Below are 11,958 nucleotides of genomic sequence, written 5' to 3'. Positions count from 1 at the left end.
ACAGACGTCCTTGAGCCCTTGAGACGGATGTGAGCGAGTTTTTCAGTCCTCATGCAAAACAACCATCTAAACATAACAGATGACATCAGCTCAGGCTTTTCAATTCCTGGATGGCAGCAGCGTGTTAATCCAGCCTTCATCCTGGATTTCATAAACTAAAACAAGAGCCTGGCAGGAGGACAGCGCTGCTGCTGGGTTGAGGAAATTGATGACGGGGAAGCATGCGGGCAACCCAGTGTATAAAACTCATAATCGTGTAGGCAGACGCTCAGCTACCACTTTGTACGGCGGCTTCCCGCCAGCAGAGACCCCGCCGCGGGAAGTGGAGCCCGAGCCGCGGGAAACATGAAGCGCCTCCTGCTGCTGGCCACGCTGCTGGTCCCCGCGCACCTGGCGGCGGTCTGGAGCCGCAAGTACGCGGTGGATTGCCCCGAGCGCTGTGACAGTAGCCAGTGCAAAAGCAGCTCGCGCTGTAAGAGGACAGTGCTAGACGACTGTGGCTGCTGCCGGGTGTGCGCCGCGGGGCTCGGAGAAACCTGCTACCGCACAGTCTCGGGCATGGATGGCGTGAAGTGTGGCCCCGGGCTGAGGTGTCAGTTTTACAATGAGGAGGATGATTTTGGTGACGAGTTTGGTATCTGCAAAGGTAAAGAGCGACCCCTTGCTTCTTGCCCCTTGCCTAGGGCACCCTGCAGGCTTTTAGCCAGCGTGGGAAGAGAGGAGTCTTTCCTTCTAATGCAAAGAGGGAAAATGCAGGTGGGTTTAGGGACCAGGTTCCCCCCACAGGTGCTGTCATAGGGAGAGAGAAAGATAACTTTGCAGATTGCGGCTGAACCCTGCATGCAAGGAAGCCCAGAAAGAAATACAGCGTTTCACTCATGATGTTTAAGAGATTTTTTTTTTTTTTTTTTAAAGTTGCAATGGAAAATTGTGTTGCTTCCTTTTCTGGAAGACTTTAGAAATTTGACAGGTAATCTGTTATGGCTGGAGTAGGTGGTCTCTCTTCTACAGGCAGTGATTACAGAGGTCTGCACTGGATAACCTCTTGGAGTGGTGGCTAGCCCTGGGATTTAGTTATTCTTTGATCTTAAGAGAGTCCACAGGGTTGAGGGCACCTCTCACGATCAAGTATTTCTGATGCACACTAATGCACTTTGTGAAATAGGATGACTTAAGTCATCTAGCAAAAGGAGTCACGTTCTTGGAAGAGGATACCCTGAAGTATCAAACAAACCTAGAAAAATAACAGTGTAAAACAAGCAAAAATAGCACCTAAAGAAAAAAATTGGAACTCTGTAAAGAAAAAGACTTAAAGAAAAACTTTATTAGGTTGAAATTATAGCTAAACAGTGTAGTTCAACATTTGCAGAATTTATTTCAAACTTAGTGACTATAGCTTAAAATGTTTAGAAATGAAAAAATGAAGATTTAAAAATACTCTATGGATACCTCATGATCTCCTTAAGGATTATTATTAAGGTTCAGTAAATATGTGATAGCTCCATACATCAGTTTTATAGTACAAAGAAGCTTTTAAAATTAAAGGGACTAAGTTTCTAAATAATTCTTAATGTGTTTAATACAATTGTAAGCTTTTATGAATAATAATCATCCAGTATTGAGCTAATCTCATGAATTCTTTTAGAAAAATATAAGTTGATTAACTTTTAAGCCACAAAACATACTAAAGATTAGGAAATAGATGGTTGAACTTTAAGGAGAATTTTAGTTTTTTGCTTAGTTTATTTTTGTTTATAACCAATGAAAAGTAGAATACTGAGGAAACATTTTCTTTGGTGGACATTCACAGACGTTTCTTTCAGCTGAGTGGGATCTGTGATTTCTGTAAATTACAGGGCTTATCGGCCAAGAAAAGAGTACTTCATATAAGGAAATTAGGGAGGAAGTGGTTAACGCAATCATACTTACTATATAGCAAGTATATGCCGTGTATTGCTTTTTCTCTTGGCATAAAAACTGACTCTGTATATGTGATTGTAAATGTCCAATTATATATGGGTAAAGAAACAGGCTGTAAGGCATCTGGAGTCTTTAGCACTCCAATATTCACTGAATGATCGAGGTAGCTGTTAATAAGATATATTTTAAAAAGCTGTTTAGGATAGCTCTTAGACATCCTTCAGATTGCAAACGGGTCTGGTTACGAACATTTTTCTTTCTGCTGGAAATAGTGAAGCTGTGTGAACCTCAACAGCTACATAGAGACATTGTATTTTGCTATAGGCAAAATTTTGTCCTTCAACTTTTTTTACAGAACACCTCTGTGAAAACTGTGTACTATAGCTGCGTATCTGGATGTTTTCTAAATATTCAGATATTTTGCATTGCCTTGCCCATATAGCAATATTTATTGAACACCTACTATCTGCCCAGCACTATTCAGTATATTGGGGGATACAGTAGGAGCATAACTGAGAATTTGGCTAAAGTTTTAGTTTTCAGTATCACTGGAGACACAGTCATATCCTAATCCTGCGTGCTTTTCTGCCAGAGGCTTTTTCAGTATCGCTTCTAAGGACTTCTTTTTTTCTCAGCAGAGAGGCTAGTGTTTAAAACCAGGTGCTTCTCTAATCTGAAGGATGCAGAGTACAGCAGTCATAAATCTCTTTAAAAATGTATTTCATCTTGATTATTCTGTGGACAATATTAAATTGCCAAAGACTTAGATGCCTCACGATTTGTTTCTTCACCCATGTGTGATTGTACATTTACAAGGACATTCTTGTGCCAGGAGAATAAATATTCTGCATCTATTCTGCTTGGCTGTTCAGGCTGGCTGTTCTATTGAGATGCTGTTCACATCATAAAAAACATGCATTTTTAATGATGAATTTGTTCTCTTTTTCTCAATATAGTATGTTTTAGTCTAAGTATGGGAACATCGAAGCTCTAAAAGCTTCCAGATTTGGGTAGGTATATGAATATATTCTCAGCTTTCTTCTCATTTAGCATATTGTATTTTAGCTCTGCAGAGGACTTTATTAGTGAATCCTCTTAACATCTGGAGGAGTTGAATATGCTTGTACTGTCGTTTTGATAGATAATGAAGTTGATAAGAGTTGGAGCAGATTGAGGATTGGTCACTTGATGAAGAGCTGAGATGACAGCCCTCTTAGCCCCTGGTTAGTTTAAGTCCTTTCCTAGACATTTAGAACAGTAAATTGCCTGTGGCTACAGAGAATTCAAAGACAGCATCATATCTTTTAAACTCTGTGAGGAGCTGATACACATGTCTTTTCAATTGCCTACCTTCACTGAGCTGTCACAGAGGTAGCCCAGTGAGACCCTGCCTTTTGGTTTCTAAGCAGACAGTAGATAGAATTAAAACCAGTTCAGAGATATTGGTTATGTGTATCTGTCTTCAGCTAAACTTCACAGCAAGGCACTACAACTAAGGAATCCATTATCTGGTCTTAGTGTGTGATTTCACATTTGTGACTTTAAGCGTGGGATTCACATTTCATATTTTCAAAGCTTGGGAGTTTCGGATAATTGGGCTTTATCTGATAGTCAAGATTCATGAGGTTTGTTCAATTACTGAGGCTGTGCACACAAGGACTGTGAAGTTGGAAGCTTGTGTACATCAAGAGCGCCCTCTCTCAAGCTTCCCTTTGTCCTCAGATTGTCCCTTCGGCACCTTCGGGATGGAATGCAAACAGATTTGCAGCTGTCAGTCTGGCATATGCAACAGGGTGACCGGCAAATGCCTGAAGTTTCCCTTCTTCCAATATTCAGTAGCCAAGGCTACCAACCAGAGATTTGTATCACACACAGGTAAGAGCTGATTCCCAGGTGAACATTGAAACAATAGTCTCATTTTCAGTTTGAATAAGAGAAATTATGGATGAGTAGAACAAGAAGTTGGTTTAAATGATTTTGTTTCTTTTATTCTACTTACGGGAAAGGTAGGTGGTTGTTGAAATTTGCTGCAATGTTACAAAGAGATTCATTAATAATTTTTAGATTGTACAATTTTTCACAAAGTTTACCCAGTGTATAGTGAGGATAAATATGATTGATTACCCAAAAAGGTAATAAAAATAACCAAGATATACAAAGCTCTTTAAATTCTTTGGTGATCTGTTTTATATGTGTACTAGACAAAGCTACTTCTCTCCCAACTTAACAGTGAAAGAGTATTCTGAGGAATTTATTGGATAAGGCTTAAGAGCCAACATAGAAAATATAAAACATTTCTTTTTAAAAACCAAATGGAAGTATTTAAGTGGAATAATTCCAAGCATGTCTTTTTGTGGATTTTGGAGAGAATAAGAGACAGTATCTATGATTAAAATTTGGGAATCATCTCTAAACCTTTGAATGACAATGTAATAATACTCACATGCTGATTGTTAGTGCTTATGTTTTTCTTACACAAGTTATTAGAATGTGAGAAATACAGCTTGTAAGATGATGGTAAGTGCATATTTGGTTATCTTATAGAATAAATGGTTAAATTGGAAGTAGCTCATTTAAAGCAACATGTAGCCACAGCAACTACCAGTATCCACAAACTATACATTTTTATCCCTTAGATATAAATAGTTGACAATCCAGATTTATTTCAGTTCTTGTTTCTGGTTCTTCACACTTCAAATTAATTAAAATTTGAAATATTTGACAAATGTGCTTATTTCTCAGCTTTACCTCCTTCTTATATGTGGGTTCAATTAAGTACCTCAAAATAAATGGGAAATGTATTTTTACATGAATTATTAAGTGTGGCTATGGCCTTAAACGTTAAAGTGAAACCTTAAAAAAAAAACCTATTGCATGAATATATTTGTGAATACCTGATCTGGAAATTAAGATCAATATTGACATTTTAAAACTTTTGAGTTGTCCCTATAGTCTTTGACAAATAATATGGAAGAAAATTGAGTTTTAAGTCCTGAACAATTTTTTATTGAGGTGAAATTCACCTAACATAAAATTAACCATTTTTAAATGAATGATTCAGTGGCATTTAGTACATTCACAGCATTAGGAAGTCACAGTCTCTATCTAGTTTTTGAAAAATTTTCTCAGCTCCAAATAAAACCAGTGTCCATCAAGTAGTTACCCCCACTCGTCAGCCCCTAGCAACCTCCAGTCTACCTTCTGACATTTTTCAAATGGTTCAATTGCCAGGTTCCCCAAGTGGCTTCCCAGATGAAGGACCTGCCTGCCCATACAGGAGACTTAAGAGACAGGGGTTCAGTCCCTGCATGGGGAAGTTCTCCTGGAGGAGGAAATGGTAGCCCAGTCCAGTAGTCCTGCTGACAAATCTCATGGACAGAGGAGCCTGGTGGGCTATGGTCCAAAGGGTGGCAAAGAGTCAGACATGAATGAAGCGACATAGCATGCACACACGTTTGAAACTTGTGAATTCACGTTTCAGCACTGCTAGTTGCCTCAAATACTTGAAGCTTCTTTTGTCTTATTTTGCTTTCTTAAAACCACAGGCTACAAACAACACTGAAGGAACAACTTTACTAACAGAATCCCTCTACTCTCATTAAGATTGCTCCTGACCTTTCTCACCAAGAGAGAATTGAATCTGGTGAATCTATGTCACTCTTTGGGGTGTATTTCTGGGAGCCATGCTCTAGAACTCCTCTGGAATGTCCTCAGTGATGGAACTCTTCTCTCCCCTCAGTGCTTCCTGCTGCACACACAGGAGCACGTCTTCTGCTTCTCTGGACCAGTGTGCTGTCTCTTTCCCTTGAGCTTGTCACTTTCTCTCATTCACTTGCAGATTCTGCAAAAATCTTGACCAATGTATAGTTATCTCAGAAAAAGATACTCTGGACCCTTGAACAACATGGATTTGAACTGTTTGGTCCACTTATGCACACATTTTACCCCCAGTAGATATAGTACCTATATTTTTGCTTTACAGATCTTTAAATTAACTAAGTGTGGGGGGACATTTGTTTTCAATTAGAGATCACAGTCCACAGAGTCAAAAGAACTAGGGATGGAGTCCTGCTTTTATTGAAACTCTTTCAGCTTTCTGCCCTTGGGTGAGTCATTTACCAGTTACTTTATTTGGGGGGCAGACATAGTGGTAGGTGGATTTTCCACTGCTCAGGGGTCGGCACCTCTAATACCAGCATTGTTCAAGGGTCAACTGTATTTTGCTGGATGAAAATTACATTAAGGTTTATATAAAAAATATTTCTATACTCAATTAGATATCAAGATTCTTATTAGAAATTTATGGAAAATGCATTTTCTGACCTAAGGTGTTTCCTTTGATAAAGGAGCAACTAAAGATGACTATTAGCGTCCTCTTCTTAAATCTTCCTGGTGGCTTAGCTGGCAAAGAATCCCCCCTGCAATGTGGGAGACTTGGGTTCAATCCCTGGGTTTGGGAAGATCCCCTGGAGAAGGGAACAGCTACCCACTCCAGTATTCCGGCCTGGAGAATTCCATGGACTGTACAGTCCATAGGGTCTCAAAGAGTCGGACACAACTGAATGACTTTCACTTTTGTAAATCTTAGATTGAGGATGGAGTGCAGAATATCCTAAAAACCTCGTGGTAAGGATGTGCAGGAGCCCTTCTGTTCAGTTGTGCATCTCCACATGGAACTTAATGAGCTTTAAGTGCTACTGTTTATAGGACGGGGCTTGGTTGGGGCCTCAGTCCTTGCCATGAGTTTCACATCATCCCTGCCTAAGTCTGTTTGGGCCTAGTCTTTGTAAATGGCGCCAAGGTTCCTCAACACAGGGACTTCCGGAGGAGCCTTTTATACCTTGATTGAATAAAGTGGTCTTTTCTAACTTTCTACCTGTTGGTCACAGCATCCTTGGCAAGTGGGCTTCCTGGTTTCTCGTCTTCGTTTGTCATTGCTGTTTTTATTGTTTAGTAATTAGCTCTCCGACTTTCCAAGACTGGAAATTCACAAGCATCTTTTTTTTTTTTTTTTTGTAGGGGGTAGTGAATTTACATGCATTTATCTACTGGACCATCCTAACCTCCTAATAGCATTCAATTTCAGAATGTACACTGCAGACGCAAACACACTTCACTACTCTTAGAAGCAGAAACATTAAAAAAATTCTAAATATTAGAAACTTGTTAGGTAGAGCAAGGACTATTTCTATAAACGTTTATAAAAGGCCCTTTGGTATGCTTTCTGCATTCTAGAGCCACATCGGTACGCTAATTCCTCTTCCATATTAGATAGTGAAGAATCTTACTTAGAGATCTATACTTAACACCGTTTACTCATTTGATAAGTATTAAGTGCCTACCATGTTCCAAGGACTGTTGCAACAGTGAACAAAACAAGTCCCTGCCGTCATAGAGCTGATATTCTAGTGGTACAGTGAGATAATACAAGGGGGAAAAAAAGACAAATAAATGTATGGAATAATGTCAGGTGACATCAAGTGAGCAAAGATGTTTAATTCAAGGAAATGCTAATTGGTAGAGGGTAGGTGAACATGGAATAGACTTTTCAAATCTATTATAGATTTCACTGTAAATGTGTTATAATACAAAAATAAGACAAAATTTTACTTAATCTTGGAGTTATAAACATTTGGACATGATTTGTATTCCTTCTAATTCCAGAGCATGACGTGGCATCTGGAGACGGCAATGCTGTGAGAGAAGAACTTGTGAAGGAGAATGATGCCCCATCTCCTGTAATGAAGTGGTTAAATCCACGCTGATCCTGGGTGGGATTTCTGAGAGAAGACCCTGTTTTAACAATCATTCAACACACAGCCAACATTTTAGGAATTCTCTGTATTATAGCATATGGACATATGATTTTTGGAGACCAAGTGTGATTTAGGGTGGGTCCACAAAAAAAAAGTAGGCTACTAACAATCCATAAAATGCATATGACTGAACTCTTTTAGATATTTGTTAAATATTTGAATGCATATAGATTTGTTAAATATGTGTTTTTAGTCGTAGTGAAGAACTAAAGATGTGATTTGGATAACCTTAACTTGGAGGGAAATCAGCCAAAGAGAAGGCTAGCCAAAGCTGAAGACCACAGCCAGTCTATGGCTCTCTGACTCGATGTACATTAATGTCCAGATATGGGCTGGAGAGAATTAAGAGCAAGAGAAGGTGGGGGTGCAGGCTGGGAGGGTATGATATTTAGGTCTTCCTTTGGTAGCTTCAGTAGAACTTACTTGTGCTTTTATTTTTTTTTTTCACTTTGGAAAAAGTCAAAACAAAACAATCCCTGAAGGAAGTGGGACTTTTGAAGCTTGTGGGACTTTGAGCAGCAGCCTTGAACTGAGGCAGGTTTCAAAGGATGGCTAATGTAGTTCCCAGTTTACTGCGTCTGAGGGATGGTTCTTGGGTACAGGGCAAATACACACTCCATAAATGGTTTTAAAGAATGCCACCTCTGATTGAGAGTAAGGAAGTATTTTGCCCACTTAGGAGAAGTGTGAAGGTAAATATTTATATATATATTTTAAACACTTGTTAGTACAAGTCATCCTCCATACCCATGTTTATCACTCTCTTGAGAAAATAAGCATAATATCGTTGTTTAAAATGGTTAGAATAAAAGTATAATTCTCTAAGCTCTTCAAACATCCAAGGCATGGTAAATTTGTTATCAATAATTATAGTAATATTAATAGTAAGTATAAGAGAAACCTGGAAAAATTTAGTCCCCATGGATTTATAAAATGTCGAAACACATGAGGGAATTTATTTAAAAGTAAGTGCAATGATTTAGATGAGCTTTAAATTTAAAGTAGAAAATGCTTTTTATTAAGTTTGGAAAAGAGTCAATTTTAGCAGGAAATGTCAACTTTAAAATATAGTTCATTTTAATGTATTTTTTTCTTTAAACTTGGGTGATAAGTGGAATTATGAGTACCCTTGGAAGGATCTTAGCACAAACAGGACTGTTGTACTAGATTTTGTTAGGAAATATTTGCAGAAGTATTTTATTTGGAGTGAAATAATTTAAGATTATTTCACTATTTGCCTGTATTTTATTCTCGAAGTTTGCCTACAGAGTTGTGAATGTGTGTGTGGGAGGGTCTTTTAATGTAAGCTGAATAAGCTGTTTGGATTTCTTTTAAAAAGACAAGTTTACGATTGATCAATAAAAAAAAACAAGACAGTCACTCCTGAGTCCATTCATGACTTCATTGATCATTAAAATATTTAAACGATTCATTCAATGAATAATAACTCATTAATGCACATTAAAGGACAGGCTTCTCATGTAAATTTTCTCCTACAGATAAGCATCTTCTGTCAAAAATTTTTCCTTTGCCTTCTTACAGCTTCCTAAAAGAGTTGGTCCTTGTATATTAACACATTTCACCGAGAAAAAACAAAAAACAAACAAGAAAACACTTCTATTGGTGTTTGACAGTGGTTACAAGCATTTCAGTTAGGCAAAGACAAACACGTCAGTGCCTATAAAAGAGTAGAGTAACATACAGCTTTGAAGCTTGAGAATATCAAAATCAAGAATAGTATTAAACCCAACATTGTATAAATCAGCTGCACTTCAATAAAATTAAAAAAGAATAGTATAAGTTCATTCAGTCTTATATGGAAATTACAGAAACATTTTAAGTGAATTGATACAGTGCTGAAAAAACTATGTTTGCATTAGGAAAAATATTGAGTTTGCATAAATTAATTCTTTTTTTAAAGAGGGGAGAAACTGGATGTGAATGAGATAATGTTACATTAATATAAGGTATAAATATTATTATTAAGCAAAGCAGAAAGCATCAAAAACCTTTACTTTCATCAATGTGCAGTGAAGTTTCAGAATATGCTTTCAAGGGGTAAGGTTACTTAAAGATCTGCCGTCTTGAACTGAAGGCCAGGACACAGTTCAGTTGCCCCTTTGGGATAGTGAATGGTGGAATACGAGCTAGACTAGGGCAGGGCTTGCCTCTGCTCCTGAGTCTGCAGCAACCACATATGTGACCAACAGACACAAACAGAGGTGGGTTGATCCAGTCTTAGTTGCAGGCATGTTTTCCAGCTACCCAGCTTCATGCTACTGAGTACTTTTTGCTTTCTTCATTCCAAACACTAGTACCTGTCTATCTTAAATTGCTCTGTCATCTTCTGACTTTATTCTTCATAGCAGTGGTCTCCTAAATCTTTGGATTTTGCATATTTTTACTACAGTTTTTGAGCATGCAAAACTGCTCAAAACTATGTATAAACTATGTATATATTTTATATATACATAGTATGGTATTAGTGCATTATGTTCATTATAAAATGTATATAATTGCTCATTCGTGTCCAACTCTTTGCAACCCCATGGACTGTAGCCTACCAGGCTCCTCCATCCATGGAATTTTCCAGGCAAGAATACTGGAGTGGGTTGCCATTTCCTTCTCCAAGATACTGGGGTCCAGCCCCGGAGGAGTCAGGGATTTCGAAGGGGAGACGGCTTTGGCAATCAGGATACAATAGAATTAAAGATATAAAGAGTGGTTAAATAAGGATAGCTCAGTGAGAAAATTCAGTGGAGAAAAGAGGCTGAATAACTTGGTTTACGTGGAAAGCTAATAAAATTCCAAAATAAGGAATTTGCGTCACCTACGTAGGCCGCAGGCATCCTCCTGTTCTCCTGAAGGAGAGGAGACACTAAGGCCTCCCCAGTCAGATCTTAGAAGCCCAGGCAAAATTAGTAGCCTTGATGAGCCTCCACGCCCCAGATGGATATTCAGCCAGAAGGTGAGAGAAAGAATGACATGGGGAGACCAAGTTTCAGTGAACGAGGCCTGCACTTTATTTTCCAAAGTAGTTTTTAATACCTTAAGTTGTGCATAGAGGATAATGGGGAAAGGGGTAGAGTTAGCAGTAAGCCAGGCTTTCTTCCTGCAAACTTACCATATGCAAAAGTTTAGGTGAATTACATCATCTTCTGGCCAAGAGGACTGTTAACATTTTAAGATCCTTTCTTCAGAAAACTTATTTTTCTCTAGAGGTGATTATTCTAAAGTCAGGTACCACCCTCCAAAAGCATTAGATGAAGTTGCATTCCTATAGGGCAAAGGTGTGGTAGGCTATAACAAGAAAAAGAATTAACTCAAGGGTCCAAGGTTACAAACATTAAAGCTACTACTTACATTCCTATACACCAATTATATTAATCAATACACTGCCAGGGACTCAGTAGGTAAGGGATATGGAAACTTAGCAGCAAACATTGGCCCAACAAGTGAAAAACCCTTCACCAATACAATTTCTAATCAATCTTTTAACTGCTCAAAGGAATCTGTATTTAGACAGTTGAGAACATCTCATGCCTCTCACAGTTGGGAGGCTCTGAGCAATCACATGTGGCCGGAAAAACCTATTCAGGCAGGCTAGAGGATTTCCAAAGGAGTTTGTAGGTTGAGACACTCTTGTCATGCCCAGGAACTTTATTTACTGGAGCTGTAAGTTAACTCTTTTTCAGAGAGGTGGTGGGGGACAGCCCCCTGTAAAGTCAGAGGTGTAGGTGAGAGCACAAAGCAGTAAAGTAGGCAGACTCTGGTTTTGGGGGTAGATGCTCGAGAATTTCCAGGGGGACTCCTGAGGTTCCATCCCGCATTTGCATATGCCGAGCCTCCTTCCTCATGACCTTTGCCACAGGCGGAGTTCCTCACGCTGGCTCCCGGCACCAAGGGATCTTCCCGACCCAGGGATCAAACCCTGGTCTTCCGCATTGCAGGCAGATGCTTTATCATCTGAGCCACCAGGGAAGCCATAAAATGTACACTCAAACTAAAAATTTTTTAAAGGATAAGAGATACATATAAATAGAAATTCTGAGATTTTCTTCCTCCATCCCAATAGGCTATCTTGGGAGTCACCCCAGAAGCAAAAGAAAATGCCATGGCTCAGTGATCTCCAATGAGGCCCAACCTCATTTGATTTTGAAGAGAAACCAAGCTGGCACATATTCCACATAATAAATATTTCTAGGATGAGTGGATGAATGGA

At 38.8% G+C, this 11,958-nt stretch overlaps 1 protein-coding gene across 2 annotated transcripts; it reads left to right on the top strand.

Annotated features, from left to right (window-relative positions):
• On the top strand, window positions 1-9,116 carry ESM1 (endothelial cell specific molecule 1). Of its 2 annotated transcripts, XR_015149259.1 has the most exons (4): window positions 1-646; window positions 2,877-2,930; window positions 3,643-3,795; window positions 7,585-9,116. XR_015149259.1 is itself a non-coding variant. In XM_086362586.1 (3 exons), the coding sequence occupies exons 1-3, from the start codon at window positions 346-348 to the stop codon at window positions 7,683-7,685; spliced, it is 555 nt and encodes a 184-aa protein (XP_086218712.1). In that variant the 5' UTR covers window positions 1-345; the 3' UTR covers window positions 7,686-9,116. The 2 variants fall into 2 exon arrangements, 1 of the variants encoding a protein (XP_086218712.1); XM_086362586.1 differs by lacking the exon at window positions 2,877-2,930.
• Window positions 9,117-11,958: the final 2,842 nt, after the last annotated feature.

This window comes from Bos grunniens, chromosome 20, assembly GCF_055505025.1.
Source record: "Bos grunniens cultivar Pamir isolate PY7600 chromosome 20, Bosgru_T2T1.0, whole genome shotgun sequence".
In the NCBI taxonomy this organism is placed as follows: domain Eukaryota; kingdom Metazoa; phylum Chordata; class Mammalia; order Artiodactyla; family Bovidae; genus Bos; species Bos grunniens.
This window is presented reverse-complemented; position numbering and strand designations above follow the sequence as displayed.